This window comes from Phacochoerus africanus, chromosome 3 (genome assembly GCF_016906955.1).
Source record: "Phacochoerus africanus isolate WHEZ1 chromosome 3, ROS_Pafr_v1, whole genome shotgun sequence".
Taxonomy (NCBI): domain Eukaryota; kingdom Metazoa; phylum Chordata; class Mammalia; order Artiodactyla; family Suidae; genus Phacochoerus; species Phacochoerus africanus.
Window position 1 is genome coordinate 142,459,643 of NC_062546.1, and position 18,173 is coordinate 142,477,815.

Sequence of the window (18,173 nt, forward strand, 5' to 3'; positions counted from 1 at the left end):
GCTGGGGTTTTAAAAATTAAAAACATGAAAAATAGCACACATTGCATTCAGCCATTCAGTGATTACGAGAGGAGGTGATCTGATGCTGGGGGTGGTGGAACAAAATGAACCTGGTTCCTGGTGATGTATAGCCATGGAATCAATTGCTCAGGAGCCAGCCCTCTATCTGTGAGCCTCCCGTTAGGACAGATAAACTGTTCAAAGCAGTTAAGACTGAGGTTTCTTTTACCTGCTACCAAAAGCATCTTAATATTTGAATACACCACAGAAGCCCAGGAAAGAGTTTCACAGTCTGAAAAGATCTCATTTACCTAAAGTAATTGAGAGAACAAGTATGATAAGAAATAAAACGTGTGATTGGATAGCAACAAAGAGATGGTTGGTGACACCAGGGAGACGGTACCAGTTCACTGGGGGATGGAGGAGAGCTATTTCTCAGTGAGTGTGAGTGCACTGGGGGTGAGGAAACGGAAGACAAGGAGTTTGACAATGAAGAAAAGAAGAAAGATGAAGTGTTGTTGGAGGACATAAGGCAGAAGGAGGATTATTTTTCAGATGTTTTAAGATGAGCATGTTGAGTAGCAAGCATAATTATATGTACTGATAGCCTAGTATGTGTTAGAAACTGTATCAGGTGTTAATTCCCTATGTTATTATGTTAATTCCATATGTTAATATTTTTAGTCTTCGTAACACCTGCGTGAGGTAGGTGTTATTATCCCCATTTACATGTGAACAAATCAAGATCTACGAAAGATCATCAGCCTGGGAACTGACAAATTTGGTCATTTGTTTTTGGTGATTTTATAACTTTATTTGACATTCAGTGGTCAGTTTTCATCCACATTGACAGAAAGTAGATCTTCAAAAGTGGTGACTGGTACATGGGTAATCAGTGTATAGATCATCAGTGATGAATCTTTATCCTTATTATATTTTCTGAACAGTCACACATGGATGCAATATGGGACATTCCTTATTCCTTCAGCCCAGACAGCTTTGTTGAACCTGGTGTCAAGGTGCATACCTGGAGTTCCCGTCTCTGTGGCGTATTTCCAAATCTGTGAGTGCCCAAGGGGCGTGCTTCTTGAAACCCACTCCACAGACATGCTTGTGAATGGAAACAGTGTATTCTCTGGTCCCTACCTTGTCATTGGCAGGACGGCCCTCTTCCTTCTCCCCATGCTTCTTTCAGGGTACAGGTTGGAAAGGAAGAGCATGAGGTATTCCAAATCCAGATCATTTTACTCTAATGCCCTACCCTTCACTTTTACTTTCCTCCCTAACATTCCAGTAGAGAGGAACAGATTGAAGGAAGGGGAATAACTTAGGAAGTAAAGACCATCTAATACCCTAGAGAATGTATATAACACAACCTTCGTTCAGGGCAGTTGGTTGCATCTGGACCACTGCCCCAGCCATCCCAATGTGGAATCAGAATTGCCTCTCCCGGGAGTTCCCATCGTGGCTCAGCAGGTTATGAACCCGACTAGTATCCATGAAGATGCAGGTTCACTCCCTGACCTTGCTCAGTGGGTTAAGGATCCGGCATTCCCGTGAACTGCGGTGTGGGTCACAGACGCAGCTCAGATTCCTCGTTGCTGTGGCTGTGGTGTAGGCTGGCAGCTGTAGCTCCAGTTTGACCCCTGTCCTGGAACTGCCATATGCCACAGGTGCAGCCCCAAAAAGCAAAAAAAAAAAAAAATTAAAAATTCCACTCCCTTTTTCTCACATAGCTTTCAATTATGCTTCATCTCCTTATTAGTTGACCCTTGAACAACTTGAATTTGAAATGCGTAGATCTACAAGTGGATTTTTTTCAATAGTAAATCCTACAAAATTACACAATCCTCAGTTTACTGAATCCATGGATACCAAGCCACAGATGCCAAACCTCAGATACAGAGCTCTAAGCTCTACTTGGATTTTCAGCTGCTCAGAGGGTTGAAACTGTCCCATGTTGTTCAAGGACCAACTATATATTAAGTAAGGTGATAAACTACACTACCTTTAATTGAATTTTTTTTTCTTTTTAACTATACCCTTGGTTGATATGTAAGGTTTATATAATTTTGGTATTTGCCTGAAATATTAATGTTGGACAAGGGGAAGGGAGCCCTTGACCAGAATTCATGATGCCAGATGTGAAGGAAAGCCTAAAGCTATTTGAAAGGTTTTGGGCTTCTGGGCTAGTGTCCTATATTGTGAGGTATTGGGAATTCACATGAGGCAGGTACGACATGGCCTTCAAGACAATCAAAGGAGGTCAGAATTCTCTCTGATTGCCTTTCCTAATAAACTACCCAGCAGACATAGGATATAAGTTACAATATGGGGTAGGAGGGAGCAATGTGCAAAAGTTGAGGCTTGTGAAGTGAGGCACTGGAAGATGAGATGGGTTTGCACAGCCTTGTTCAAAATGTACCCTTTTGAATCAGGAGACAGCCTATGGCAAATACTGGTCAATTCTCCCTCCAGCCTTTTCAACCTAGATGATAAGTCTAAGCTAATCATGGTACTTTCATCCCACTTGCTATTTGTTTGTTTGTTTTAACAACTTTGAGATGTCATTGACATAAAAGTTATATTTTTATATATACTTAAAGTGTATAACTTGGTATACATATACAATTTGTAATGACCACCACAATGAAGCTAATTAACATATCCATCACCTCTACATAGTTACCTCTGTGTGTGTGTGTGTGTGTGTGTGTGTGTGTGTGTTCAATAGATTTAAGATCTATCCTCTTAGCAAATTTCAAGTACAGGCATACCTCAGAGATAGCGGTTTGGTTCCAAACCACTGCAATAAAGCTGATATCATGTTAAAGTGAGTCCCATGAAGTTTTTGGTTTCCCAATGTATATAAAAATTATGTTTATACTATATTGTAGTCTGTTAAGTGTGCAATAATAGCATGTCTAAGAAATAATATACATACCTTAATTTAAAATACTTTATTGCTAAAATATGTTAACTATCATCTAATCCTTCAGCAAGTCATAATCTTCTTGCTAGTAGGGTTTGAAATATTGTAAGAATTATCAAAATGTGGCACAGAGACAAAGTGAGCAAATGCTATTTGAAATATGGCCCCAATAGACTTGCTTGAAATAGGATTGCCACAAAACGTCAATTTTTAAAAACACACAGTATCTATGAAGCATCATAAAATGAGGTAGGCCTGTGTACAATATGGATTGTTAGCTATAGTCACCGTAATATATATTGGGTCTCCAGAACTTATTCATCTTGCATAATTGAAACTTGATACCGTTTGACTAATATCCCTTTACTACTAGTTAATAGTAGACATGGACAGAACTCAGCTCTCAGCTAATAAAGCATGAGATAAGAAAGCATATAGAAAATGTTCTAATTTCATGCTTTTTCATGCAGCTGTCCAGTTCTCCTAGCACCATTTATTGAAGACTCTCTTTTCTCCATTGTATATTCTTGCTTCCTTTGTCATAGATTTATTGACCATAGGTTCATGGGTTTATTTGTGGACTCTATATCCCATTCTGTTGATCTAATGTCTGTTTTTGTGCCAGTACCATACTGTTTTGATTCCTATAGCTTTGTAATATAATCTTAAGGCAAAGAGCCAGATTCCTCCAGCTCCATTTTTCTTTCTCTAGATTGCTTTGGCTTTTGGGGCTCTTTTGTGTTTCCATACAAATTTAAAAAAATTTTTTTGTTCTAGTTCTGTAAAAAATGCCATTGTTGATTTGATGGGGATTGCATTGAATCTGTAGATTGCCCTGGATAGTACTGTCATTTTAACAATGTTGATTCTTCCAATCCAAGAACACATTATATGTCTCCATTTGTGTCATCTTCAGTTTCTTTCATCAGTGTCTTATAATTTTCAGAGTACAGGTCTTTTGCTTCCTTAGGTAGGTTTATTCCTAGATATTTTCTTATTTTTGATGTGTAGTAAATGAGATCGTTTCCTTAATTTCTCTTTCTGATATTTCATTGTTAGTGTATAAAAACACAATATACCTCTGCATTTATTTTGTATCCTGCAACTTTGCCAGATTCATTGATGAGCTCTGGTAGTTTTATGGTAGTATCTTTAGTATTTTCTATATATAGTATCATGTTATCTGCAAACAGTGACAATTTTACTTCTTTTTTTCCAGTTTGGATTCTCATTATTTTTTTTTCCTTTTCTGATTGCTGTGGTAGTATTTCCAAAACTATGTTGAATAAAAGTGACAAGAATGGGCATCCTTGTCATTTCTGATCTTAGAGGAAATGCTTTCAGCTTTTGGAGTTAGCTGTGAGTTTGTCATATATGGTCTTTATTATGTTGAGATATATCCCCTCTATGCCCACTTTCTGGAGAGTTTTTTATCAAAAATGGATGTTGAATTTTATCAAAATATTTTTCTCCATCTATTGAGATGACCATATGGTTATTTTTCAATTTGTTAATGTGCTATTTCACACTGATTGATTTGTGGATATTGAAAAATCCTTGCATTCCTAGGATAAATCCCACTTGATCATGGTATTCAGAAAAGGAAAAAAAAAAATAATGAGAATCCAAACTGGAAAAAAAGAAGTAAAATTGTCACTGTTTGCAGATAACATGATACTATATATAGAAAATACTAAAGATACTACCATAAAACTACCAGAACTCATCAATGAATCTGGCAAAGTTGCAGGATACAAAATAAATGCATGTATTGCTTGATTCAGTTTGTTAGTATTTTTTGAGGATTTTTGAGTCTATGTTCATCAGTGATACTGGCCTGTAATTTTCTCTTTTTGTAGTGTTTTTGTCTGGTTTGGATATCCAAATGAGTTTGGAAGTGTTTCTTCCTCTGCAGTTTTTTGGAATAGTCTCAGAAGGTGTTAACTTCTCTAAATGACTGATAGAATTCCCTGTGAAGACATCTGGCCCTGGACTTTTGTTTGTTGGGAGTTTTTAAATCACAGATTCAATTTCAGTATTTGTATCTGGTCTGTTTGTATTTTCTATTTCTTCCTGGTTCGGTCTTAGGAGGTGGTACCTTTCTATGAATTATTAAACACCATATATAAAAATAAACTCAAAATGGGCTAAATACCTAAATGTAAGACCATTTGCTATAAAACTCACACACAGAGGAAAACATAGGCAGAACACTTTTTGACATAAATCATAGTAATATCTTTTTGGATTCCATCTCCTACAGTAATGGAAATAAAAACAAAAGTAAACAAATGAGACATAATTAAACTTAAATTCTTTTGCACAGCAAAGGAAACCATAAAGAAAACAAAAGGATAACCTACAGGATGGGAGAAGATATTTGCAAACAATGCAACTAACTGATAAGGGATTAATCTCCAAAATATACAAACAATTCATGCAGCTCAATATCAAAAAAAAAAAAGAAAAAGAAAAAAATGGGCAAAATATCCTCCTTCTTCAAAGAAGACATATAGATGGCCAACAGACACATGAAAAAATGCTCAACATTGCTAATTATTAGAGAAATGCAAATCAAAACTATAATGATGTAACACCTCACTCCAGTCAGAATGGCCATCATCAAAAAAGTCCACAAATAATAAATTATGGAGACAGTGTGGAGAAAAAAGGTACTCTCCTATGATGTTGGTAGAAATGTATATTGGTACAGCCACTATGAAGAACAGTATGGAGGTTTCTTATAAAACTAAAAATCGAGCTACCATGATCCTGCAATCCCACTCTGGGCATATATGTCCAGAGAAAACTACAATTTGAAAATGTACATGCATCCCAGTGTCCACAGCAGCACTATTTGCAACAAGCAAGATGTGGAAGCCACCTAAATGGCCACCAACAAGTAAATGGATAAAGAAAATGTGGTACATATACAATGGAATATTACTCAGCCAGAAAAAAGAATGAAATGATGCTATTTGCAGCACCATGGATGGACCTAGAGATTATCATACTAAATAAAATAAGCCAAAGACAAATACAATATACTATGATATCATTTATATGTGGAATCTAAAAAAAAAAAAAGATACAAATGAACTTGTTTACAAAACAGAAAGAGACTCACAAACATAAAAAATAAACTTATGGTTACCAAAGGGGAAAGATGGGGAGAGATAAATTAGGAGTTTGGGATTAACATATACACTATATATTAATATATACAACTATATGTAAAATAGATAATCAAAAGGGACCTACTGTGTAGCATGGGGAACTATACTCGTTTTATAATAACCTATAAAGGAAAATAACCTGAAAAAGTATATGTATTTATATATAACTGAATCACTACGCTGTACACCTGAAACTAACTCAACATTGTAAATCAACTGTACTTCAATTTTTAAAAAAGACAGGAAAAAAAAAAAAGTAACCATATAGTCCTTGCGACTACTTTTATCCATCTTAGAATCCTGGGAGGATTTATGCTGAAGCCAGTGGTAGGGACAGTGGGAGAAAGAGAAAAGAAGAACCTGGTCCTTGGTGACAGTCAAATCTGGCTTAGTGCCTTTCCTGTCTCTGAAAATCCTATGTAAGACAATAATTTTTCTTACTGTTCAAGCCAGTTGTTTCCAGTTTTCTGTTACTTTGCAGCCAAGAGCATTCTACTGTATGCATCTGCCACAGCCCAGCAAATATAATGATGTCAGTAACATCCTCTGAGACTGTAAGGCTAACTGGATTCTTTAAGTTACCCCCAGGTCCCCAAAGAGTCATGGCCACTCAAAACCAAGGGAGAAGAATTGACAGATCCTTGTACCAGTTACCGTATGTGAAAAGCAGAAACATGAAACCTGCTAGAATGGGTATCTCTGGGTTGTTCAAATGAGGAGGGGAAGTAGGTAAGAAGAGTTTTACTTTCCCATGTATGCATTTGAATTTTTTTGTCACGGCCACATGTCAATTTTATAACCAGAAGTAATATTGTAATAAAATGTAACATACAATTTACCAGTTTAACCATTTTTTAGCATGCAGTTCAGTAACATTTGGTACATTCATATTGTGAAATCATCACTACTATCCATCTCAAGAACTTTTTACCTTCTCAAACTAAAATGTTTGTATGCATTAAACAATAACTCTTCATCCCCCTCTACCATCAGCCCCTGGCTACCACTGTTCTACTTTCTTTCTGAATTTACTCTAGGTACCACAACTAAGTGGAATCCTACAGTTTTTGTCCTTTTGTGGCTGGCTTATTTCACTCAGCATATAGTGTCTTCAAGCTTCATCCATGCCCTAACATGTTTCTATACCTCATCTCTTTTTACGACTAAATAATATTACACAGTGTGTGTTTTTCACATTTTGCTTGTCTACTCATCCACTGATGGACAGTTGGATTGCATCCACCTTTGGATAATGTTGCTATGAACATAAAACTGTTCAGTACTAAAAAAATTAAATTAAGCCTGCACATGGAATGGTACAAAATCTGGGGGAAAAGTAAAGAAAATGTTGGAGTTCCCATCGTGGCGCAGTGGTTAACGAATCTGACTAGGAACCATGAGGTTGCAGGTTCAGTCCCTGGCCTTGCTCAGTGGGTTAATGATCTGGCGTTGCCATGAGCTGTGGTGTAGTTTGCAGGCACGGCTCGGATCCGGCATTGCTGTGTCTCTGGTGTAGGCCAGTGGCTACGGCTCCGATTCAACCCCTGGCCTGGGAACCTCCATATGCTGTGGGAGCGGCCCAAGAAATAGAAGAAAAATAAAAAGAAAAAAGAAGAAAAAGAAAAAATAAAAAGAAAAAAGAAGAAAATAAAAGAAAATGTTAACCATGGTTGTGTTTAGGAGATGAGGTTGTTTCATTTTTGTTTATTATAAATTCACATACTTCCTTTAACAATCATCTATTACTTTAAAGGAAAAAAAAGTCCTTTTTTAAAAAAAAAACTTTTTAAAAAAGTTGACACAAGGAATGGAAGCAATATTCATGAGTTGCCTATTGTATGTGAGGCATCTTAGCAGACCTTAGTATACTTTTTGGTGTACTGGAAGCTTCTGATCAGGATCCATACTAACTAATAAATAAGCAGATCATTAAATTCAGAAAAGAAAGGTCATCTGAGACAGAAGTGCTGATCTTCATAGAACATTAACCAGTTAGCTCACAAGCTTGCTTATTACCCTTATGCCCAACTGGATAAATTAAGTAGAGATCATTGCAAATCATCACCAAGAGCCTCCAAAAGCCACTGTTTTTTAGAATTGATCAGGTATGCCTATTGCTATATAAGTAACTGTACCAAAACCAAAAAACAAAAACATAATAGTTGGTTAGCTTTCCTGAGTTCCTTCCCACCTTTTTGAACTCCTCAGCCTTCTACTCTGTGACAAGGCTTTTGGTGGTTTGTGTCCCCAGGTCCGAAAGTGTATGTTCTCAAAGAAAAATTAATCTGAATGTCTTTCCATAAAAAAGGATTACTTGAAAATGATCATTCTGTAAAGAAGAAACACTTCACAGTTTCCTATCCCCCACTGGACAGAGTGTTGGGAGGGAAGTCTCGTCCCCACCATAACGGGCACCAAATTCAGTCTCTTCCTGTTGGCATCTGAAGAACTCAGCCAAAGGTGGAGCAGAATACTTAAGTCATCAGACAACGTAGCCATCCTAAAGCCACCTTTCCTTGGTTCACGTCCCACCAATGAGAGAAAATAAGACAAAAAAATATTTAAAATCCTATGTACTAAATAAAACTAAAAGAATTCTTTTGAGATACTGGAACTTGCTAAATTGAGATCTTTTGCAACCTGTGAAAGCAATGGTTTTGAATACTGATGTAACTGACTGCTCCTTCATAGCCTAGTTGAGGTCTCCTAGGTGGCTGTGACTTTAGGGGACTTATTTCTTCCTTGTCTACTTTCCAAATCCAGATGAAGAAAAGAAAGTGATGTCAAACAACTGCAACATGACTGCCCACACTCGCTCCACAGGCGCTACGTGCCTTCCAGATGGCCATCTGAAGAGCTTAGGAATATATTGTCTATTCAGCCGCCCAAAATAAAACCCAGCCAGTTATGCACTGGGTGATTATAGTGTTCCAGCAACCATTCTATGCCGGGATACACTGGTTTAAAAAAAAAAAAAAAAAAGTCACTGCCCTCATGGAGCTTACATTTTAGTGAAAAGAAAGAAGTAATAAGTTATACAATATGTCAAGTGGTTAAAAAGTGTTACAGGAAAAAAAACAGGACAGTATAGGGAGTGCTATGGCTGGTGGGGGTGGGGGGTGGAGATATACAATTTTATATAGTAGGGTAAAGGAAGGTCACTGAGAAAATAACATTTGAAGATTTGAGCAAAATCTAGAACAAATTTTCTGGATATGTGGGGGGAGAGGTTTCCACATTCCAATTGCAATTCCACCTGCAATTACTATTCAAGTTTCCTCTGAATAGTAATTGCAAAGTCCCTGAGGTGAGACCATGCTGAGAATGTTCAAGAAAATAGCAAGAAGTTCAGTGTTGCTGGGGGCAGAGTGAAGACTTTGGCATAAAATTGCTGCCCTTTCACCTCTTCTCAGCTGAGTCTGAATGTTCCATCAGAAAATTTTCTCGCCGAGGGAGCAGCCCAAGAAATGGCAAAAAGACAAAAAAGAAAAAAAAAAGAAAATTTTCTCTAGGAAGCAAAACTCTGTAGGTTAAAAACATCTCTAAATCACTGAAGAGGAAGCTCTCTAGTCCATGTCAAGGGATGATAAAGCTCTACTAAAGCAAATGGGCAACAAATTAAGACATATATTAGGTTTAGCTTATACATCCAAGGAGAAAATAATTAAATGGACCAAAATCACTGTTGAACTAAGGGGCAAAAACAGGAGCAGGAGTTGACATCCATTGAAAGCCATAAACCAGAGGCAGTTGAACTTGTGAACATGGGTTTTGTGGACCTCAAATAAAACAGCCCATAAAGCTGAGATTAGCTCCCCTTTTACTAATAGGAAAATTTAGACTGAGAGCATTTAAATAATAGCTGATAAGTAGAATCGAGATTTGAACTTAAGTCTAAATTTTTTGCTTTTCCTCCTGTAACAAGCTGCCTTGAAAACTTTAAGAGGTCTTTGAGTCCATAGCATTCACAACATGAGAAGATTCCACAGTAAGCAGAGTCATAAAACACTATTAATTCATTATTTCAGATGAATGAAGCTTTATCTGGTCTCATCTGACACTCTACCCATCCCATTATAGGGGTCCAGAGAGATTAAGTGATATTCCAAGGCCAAATGGTTATTCTGTGGCAGAGCAGGGAGGCCTCACTGAGCAGTGCACAGGGCACTGAGGCTGAAGGAAGAAGCATTTCCAAGCCAATTCTCACTAAGTGTGTGTTTTGGAAATCCTGAAACTTCTCAGGACTTCGCTTTCCTCATCTGCAAAGTAGAGGACCTCAGGTAATGATTAAGTGAGAATTCAGACAATAAACCCACCACATAATTTCCAGGAGAATTATTTCTCACCTCTATAATTTAGTTATATAAATATAACTAGTTAGTCATGCTTCTTAAGTGAGAAATAGAGAGAGAGGTCTCTAATGCACCCCGCTTCTCTCCACTGGGCCAGACTGAACCCTCCCACACTAAGCAATCCTTGGCAGCCAATGCCAAGCCCTTTCTCTGGGTCCCATCTTGGTTCTCCCTGGCCACCTTGGTGTGAAAGGGTATATTATCAGCTTCTGCCACAAAAATGATGCACATCACGCATTACCTCAAAACTCATGGGTTTGCAATTCTGCTCCATTCCTGTGTCCAAAGCAAATCATATGGCCAAGCTGGATATCAAGGTACGCATGTAGGGGCTGGGGTGGTATAGAGTATACAATTCTGATCTAGGGAACTGAAAAAAAAAAAAAGATTTACCAGTTCAAGTCTCCCCATGCTCTGCTGCTTGTCTTTGGCTTATCCCAAGCTATGTAGTTGAGACAACATGCCTAGAGCCCCAGTGGAAAAGATTACCATTTAATCTGCATATTTAGGGACTTCTTGAGATTTCAGGCTGTTGCAGATCTAAAGGATCCCTGACTCACCCAAAGGCAGAGAAAACAAGACCTCAGCCTTAAAACTGAGAGTAAGATAGAATGAGCTCCAAGTAACCAATGACTTTGAGAAAACCCACAGCACTGATTTGCAGCTGACACAGGTGAGAACCTTGGGTGTGCATGAATTCCAGGGAGCTTTTACTTGTAAGTTCTTGCCAAGAAGGAAACAGAGCTAGAGAAGCAATGATGAATCTCTCCTAATAAGGTTCTGTTTTCTCCCCTAAGTAACTGGCCAGGATTAGGGAAAGAATCCAATCTGGAATAGAAATTTGAGTTATCAGATGCTCCACAACTAATAACCTTCCAGAACCTCTCACAAACAGCAGTCCTAGGCACCTATGTCTGAAAACAAGGGCCAAATACTTTTTTTTGTCTTTTTGCCATTTTTGGGGCCACCCCCTTGGCACATGGAGGTTCCCAGGCTAGGGGTCTAATCGGAACTGTAGCTGCCAGCCTATGCCGGAGCCAGAGCCACAGCAATGCCGGATCCGAGCTGCGTCTGCAACCTACACCACAGCTCACGGCAACACCAGATCCTTAACCCACTGAGCAAGGGCAGGGATCGAACCTGCAACCTCATGGTTCCTAGTCGGATTCGTTAACCACTGTGCCACGACGGGAACTCCTACTTTTATTATTCTAAAGAGTTCAAGAGCTTTTACACTGAAACAAGTAGATAAAATAGGGTTGACCCTTGTACAAAACAGGTTTGATTTGTGATCATCCAGTTTAGATGTGAATTTTTTTTCAATAGTAAATACTACAGTTCTATAGGATTCAGGTTGGTTGAAACTGTGGATGCAGAACCTGGGATACAAAGAATGGATCCTCTGTGGATGTTGAGAAGCTCTGTAGATGGAGAGCCAACTATGAGTTATACATGGGTTTTTGACTGTGGGGAGTATCAACTCCCCTAACCTCACTGTTCAAGGCTCAACTATCAGTATTCCATGCTCTGTTTCACTAAAAAGCATCGCATGTAGAAAGTCATCTTTCTTGCATCCCACTCTTTTGGGAAGGGGCTAATTTTGCCTTAGTTTTTTGTTGAGAAAAGAACTGAAAACATAGATACTTGTTAGGAGCTCTCTGTCGAAGTTGCAGTTCAGATCTGTTATTTCCGTGGTGTCCAGTTTCGCAATGAAACTCCTTGCCTAATACCAGGGTTCCCATCCTGCGGCTACCTTTAAGGAGCAGATCTGCAGGAAAGAAAGGGATATTCTGCATCCCCTTCTCTCTCACCAAAGGGACAGAGATCCTGAGTGTTTACGGCCACTTCCGGCAGCACCTCTCAGCATCAAAAGGAGGCGGGGGGTGCTGCTTTGTGAAATATGGCAGAGTATGAGTGTGAACTGGGAAGGGCCTCCCTGCAGTTTTCCTTCAAAAACTGCTCCCTTGTGGAGCACGTTGTTTCCTCTCAGAAATTGTAATCTATCGCCACCTGGTGGTCCCTCCGTCGTCGTGTTTGAAATAGCAAGAACAGGGCATCTTAAAAATGTGCACAGGATTTGCCCAAATACAAATTACTCTATTCCCTTTGATTAATTTCTTTAATATTAGAATATTTTCACCTTCTGAATAGCAAGTGGGAAGGAACCTTTTGACGACATCTGAGAAACTCAGCTCTTCTTTAGAACTAAAGGTTGTAATTTCCGGAGTCCTCTCCGGAGGTGTTCTGGGGTTGGAATTCTCCCTCCCTCACCACACTTTTAACCCTTTCCTGCCACTGAGGATGTGGTCTGTTGCGAGTAGAGGTGTCAATATAGATAATTCCCAAAGAAAGTCCAGAATGATTTTAGGGAACTATTTTTAAAGTGCATGAACACACCGAAGAGAGTTATGTTTCGCTCTCACTTAAAAGCCGAACGTAAGGTTAACAACGTTTCCCACAGTTCTCTTCTCAGGAGACAGACGTTTAAACGATGAGCACTGCCATTCCCCCCCCCCCCTTTTTTGGTCATAAATTAGATACTTAAAATAGACTTTAACGAGCAGGCTGAAATGAACCAACACTGTGGCTCTAAATTACCTTTCCTGGAGGCTAAAAATGCTACATGCGTCAAAAAAAATTGACATTTCATATTTACTCACCTTGACGTGGACCATGTTTTATGCAGAAAAATCTCCCTCACAGCCCGTTTGGGCGCCCCTTCCACTCCTTACTCCACCCACTCCCTTTTTTCCTTTGCCGAAAGGCTGGCTCCAAATCCAGTTGGAATATCTTTAAACCTCCTGAGGAAAGGACATTGTGGGCGGCGGAGGGTCGTGTTCCCAAGTCCAGCCATCCTTGACCTAAAGGACGGTTGTCCTTGTAGGATATAATCGAGGAGCCCGGGCTGCAGCTCACAAAACCTCCACGCCTGGAAGAGAGAAACCGGAGAGGTCGCACTCAACCCCCTCCTTCTGCCTTTGGGCCTCCCGTTCCCATTTCTTCAAAGCGCTAAATCTTAGATCAAATGGAAACGAAACAGCTGGGCGGATACCACTCCCTTCCGGGTCACCCTTCACCACCGGTTCGAGTCCCTAGAGAGGATATGTTTTTTCCACCCCCATTATCTAAAGCATCTTCCTCCGGGAGTAATAAAAGATAAAAAGAAGAGTGGGAAGACACAAACAAAACTATAGATCCCACATATTCTGAGGAGCCAAAAAACAAGCACAACCACACTCCTTGAAAATTCTCACCGGAGAGGAGAGAATGGAGCGAAATGCTCCATCACTACTACCCTCCTAACACGGGAAAACAAACACAGCAACTACTGCCGCGGGGAGGCAGAAGGACCAGCGAGGTGGGTTGGCTAAAAGCTGGAGACCCCAGGGGACAAAAGAGAGGCTTAAGCCGCCAGACCGGGGGCTCTGTCCTTGGTGCTGAAAGAGCTGTGCCCTGCGTCCGAATTCCATGTGCTGAAACTGTAGAATTCCAAGCCCTCGGTTTCTTACCATCTCCGCTGAGCTCAAGAGTATGGGTTGGAATGGGAGATAATTAGAAACTAAATCAAAGCCATGAAGTCTCCAAGTCTGTAACTCTTCCTGCCTAACTGAAATATCCCTGAGTGCAGAGATAATATAAGTTGCTGGGACAGTGTACGCGCTATGAGAACAGCACCTGGCACAAAGTAGGTGGCTGACAAACATTCACTTTAATTAATTACTAATATTTAATTAAACATTTTAAAATTAAAGATGAGCAGAAGCCTCCATTCCTTCTCCCCCCCCCCCCATAAAGGAGAAAGGGAGGGATGTCCTAGCAGTTGGACAGACTCAACTCTCATTTGCGATGCACAGTCTTGTAGGAGAATTCTTTCTCCAACGAGATTATTTTATTGGCTAAAACGTTAGGAGTGAGCGCTTTTTGGACACCGGGTCAGAAGAGGGGGTGGTTGGAAATGTCTCAGTCTAATGTCACAGGTGAAGGTAAAAGAATCTTTCTTTCTGGAAGAAGGTGGAGGAGACAGGGTGAGCGGGCGCCTTCCTGGTACAGCATGCCCTGAGTGGAGCCCTCCTCAGAGCGGCCTCTTTGCCCCGCGCCTCTTGATTTAGCACAAGCACCAGGCTCCCTGATTGGTGCAGTCATTTTTAGGGAGGCTCGAGGAGGGGGCTTATGCGGAATTCCGAGCTCCAACTCATAGTAAACCGCACATTTCAAGCCTTGCAGAGAAACTGCGTGGTGCGCGGTTTGAAGGGACGTTTCCTACGCGGAGTGGGCACGCCCACCCTTCCAGACCTGAGCTCTGGCACCTGGAGCTGACGTTACCGCACGCCCTCAATTTGGGATGCTTTTCCGTCCTTAAAAAGTGCCCGACCTTTTATTGTAAGGTAGAGAGAGGGCAGCAGTATTTTCTTTGGTATCAAGGGCAACGCGGTTACTTAAAACCTCACAACGAGATCGCTCTTACTGATTGGACTATGTCTTCCCAGAGCAGAATCTTCTATTTTCTTTATGGAATTTTCTATGCTATGTAAGATTTTCAGCATTCCCACTGTGTCGTGGTGAAAGGCAATAAGACCTTCAGAGAGAAGGAACCGGCCTCTGGTGGACCTGCAAGGCCGCAGATGTATCCATAAATAACCCCTGCCTGCCGCACCGCGAAAGGAAAAAAAAAATTTTTTACTGTGAAAATGAGTAAAGGAATCACTGGTTACACGGTGTCATCCAGACACAAAAATCGACTTTGGCCCTAAAGAAAAAGAAACTGAGGTAGAGCAAAGAGGAGAAGATAAATTAGAGACGAGAGGATGGATAGCTTGAAAAGGCCGGAGACTAACAGCCAGGCTAGCCCCTCCAGGTGTTGACTGTGGCACAGGAGAAAAGACCCAGCTAGCATAGGGCTCTCGGTCTCTGGCCTCCTGGCGCCATCTGGTGGAAAATTTTCCGTGAAAGCCTTTTTACAGTGAGGGGCTTTCCGAAAGCGGTAGTTCGTTAAATATGTTTAAATATTGCAATCCTTAAAAATCGAAAGGGGGAGTGGAGAGAATTGGGCCTGAGCAGAGTGGGCCGGTCCGCTTCCCCTAACCCCGCCCCCGGGCCACCTCTCTGCTTGGGTTCCCCTTGTGTGTGGAGCTGCGCTCGTGCGTGTTATTAACCTTCAGATGTGATCAATCAGGAGGACTCCTTTCCCCATCACCAAGGGAACCAAAGCTAGGAGGGCGTGCCTAGTGGGTTGGAAACAGGACCCTTTTCTCTGCCAGTGGCACTGGGTAGCTGTGCTCAAGTCAAGTATTTCGAAAGGCTCTAACCTAGATGAGGAAACTGAAGTGAAAAGGAAACGGAGAGTCCTTTAGGGTCTGAGTGTTCCCCCCTCATCCCTGCCTCCTTCGCTTTTACAACAATCCTGGCTCCGTAAGTGAGCCAGCAAAGACACGACCCAGAGCGCTCTTTCGTTCAGGGAGGCATCGTGGGGTCGCAGAGCTGGGGAAACCTCAGGGGAAGAAATTGAGGCAAAGCCACTGCTCTTTTCTTCTCCAAGATATGGGAGTGGAGAAGAGCAAAAGGAGAGAGGAGCGTTCAGCAAGGCAGAATTATCTTTTCCGTCGCTTTACCGGATACTCTGCCTATTTCAAAAAAAAAGAGCGTGTTGAGTACGTTCTGAATTACTCATAAGGCTTTTTCTTTTCTTTTCTTTTCTTTTTTTTCCCGGCGCAAACCCGTGATTTGGATTTATAATCGCCCTCTAAAGCTCCAAAGGCAGCAGGCACCTGCAAGGAGCCCCGCCGCTCTGCCGACGAGCTGCCCCCGCGAGCAGCGGCCTCGTGATTCCCCGCCGAGCCGGCCCCCGCCTCCCCACTCCGCCCCCGCCTCCCCTGAAGCCCAGCAGCCGCCTCTCCGGATCGCTCTCTTCTCTTCCTGGCGCTCGCTTGCGGGACGGTGCTACCAGGAGAGAGGCGGCAGCTGGAGGTGACGCCGGGCAGACTACGCCTGTGGCAGGGCCGGGCCCAAGCCAGGCAGATTGCTGGGCGCTACGCCGAAGAGCGACCGGAGCGCCCGGCTTGCTGTCGCCCAGCCTAGGTGGGTAGAGCGCGCGGCAGCCGGAATCTTCCCAGTGACTAGCCGCGACTGTTCAGCTGGGTCCTCTTCATCCGCGCGCGGTTTCTTGACCAGCCCCCACCTCCAGTGTCTGCCATCTGCCCTCCCGAGCAGAGTGCACCCTGCCTGCCTCAGTCCCGGCTCTCTGTTCTTGCGCAGCCCAGAGACCCCAGCCTCTGCAATCATCCTGTCCCCACCAGCGAGATTCATGCCCCGGGGACGCACAGAGGCTGAGGCTCGCACAGAAGTGGAGCGAGAGCGATTTTCCCCTCTGCTTCCCGGCTGCGAGCGCCGGTCTCACCAATGGGCTCCAGGCCAGCAGCAGAGGAAGGCGCGACTCCGAGCGGTAACCTGTTACTTCCCCAGATGCCGCGGTCTACCCGCTGCCTGGGTTGCAGTGCGAGTGCGCGCGTTGCGTTAGATGTGGGGTCCTTTGGAGGGTGTGGAAGCGGTGGCCAGCAGGCGCTACTCTGAAGCTCTTAGATCTACCCATATTCACTCGCACTCTGTCCCCTGGTCTTTGGAAGCCATCGCGCCAACGTGGAGCGCAGAGCAGGGGCGTCGCGCACAGATCCCTGTCTACCGCCTCCAGCGCTCTGGGCGCAAGTTCGTTTCCCCAGTGACGTTCTCCTTTCTTGCCTCCCTCACCCTCTCCGGGTCTGTAGAGCGAGAAATCCGGGGACCTCAGAGACTTGGGTGGAGGAGAAATACAGAAACCCAAACCGACCCTGTTCTTGGCTTCGAGATGGCTCAAAGCAGGGTGAGGCAAGAGGGGAGCAAGAGGGAGACAAGCAAGGTTCCTACTCGCTGCTTTCTGGCTGTCTGGACTACAAGGTGACTGTATTTCTTACCTGGCCAAGTCCGAGGGAGAACGTAAAGATACGGACCCTTTTTTCCTCTCACCTTGTCTCACCAAAGTCCCCGGTCCCCTCAGCAGTTAGCCTCCTTCTTTCCAGGGAATTAGCCAGACACAACAACGGGAACCAGACACCGAACCAGACGTGCCCGCCCCGTGCGCCATCCCCACCCCCCCAACCTCCCCGCCTTCTCTCCGCGTGCTGCTGAAAGCCCAATAAGGCTTGTCGCGGCTAGGCTGGAAAATCGCGCTCTGAGCCTTCCTAGCCCTCCTAGCCAAGTCCCCCGCACCACCACCACCACCCCCGCCCCCGAGACCCGCACTGGCCTTGGGTTCCCCTCCAGGTCGCCCAGCCGCGCAGCCAGACTGGAGAGCCGCCCGGGGCTACGTTGTCCGCGCCTTAGTGTCTCCGAGCTAGCGCGCACTCCTCCCCTCCCCGTCCCCAGCCCAGCGCACCCTGACCTAGCCACAGGGGTAGCTGCCCTTCCTGTCGCCTCTTTCTCCTCAGCCTGGACTTCAGCAGGAGCGTCCGCGCCTCCCACGGCTCAGTCGCCTCCCGCTCACCGGACCCCGGAAGCCCTCCCCGCACAGCTTTCGCTTCTCTTTGCAGCCTGCTCCTGCACCCGACCGGCCGAGGACCCCGGACAGCAGAGGCCCTGGGACGACCGAGCTGATGGCGTCTTCGACCCCTTCTTCGTCCGCAACCTCCTCGAACGCGGGACCGGACCCCAATACTACCAACCTGCGCCCCACAAGTAGGTCCT

At 43.2% G+C, this 18,173-nt stretch overlaps 1 protein-coding gene and 1 pseudogene across 2 annotated transcripts in view; one reads left to right on the forward strand and one right to left on the reverse strand.

Annotated features, from left to right (window-relative positions):
- Positions 1-830: 830 nt before the first annotated feature.
- On the reverse strand, positions 831-13,135 carry LOC125121965 (60S ribosomal protein L31-like; annotated as a pseudogene).
- Positions 13,136-17,986: 4,851 nt separating this feature from the next.
- GAD1 (glutamate decarboxylase 1) overlaps positions 17,987-18,173 on the forward strand; it is a 41,278-nt gene continuing 41,091 nt past the window's right edge. For both annotated transcript variants that reach the window (XM_047770446.1, XM_047770445.1), the window contains exon 1: positions 17,987-18,164. In XM_047770446.1, the coding sequence (XP_047626402.1) occupies positions 18,083-18,164 (82 nt within the window). In that variant the 5' untranslated portion in view covers positions 17,987-18,082. The remainder of the gene's footprint in view (positions 18,165-18,173) is intronic.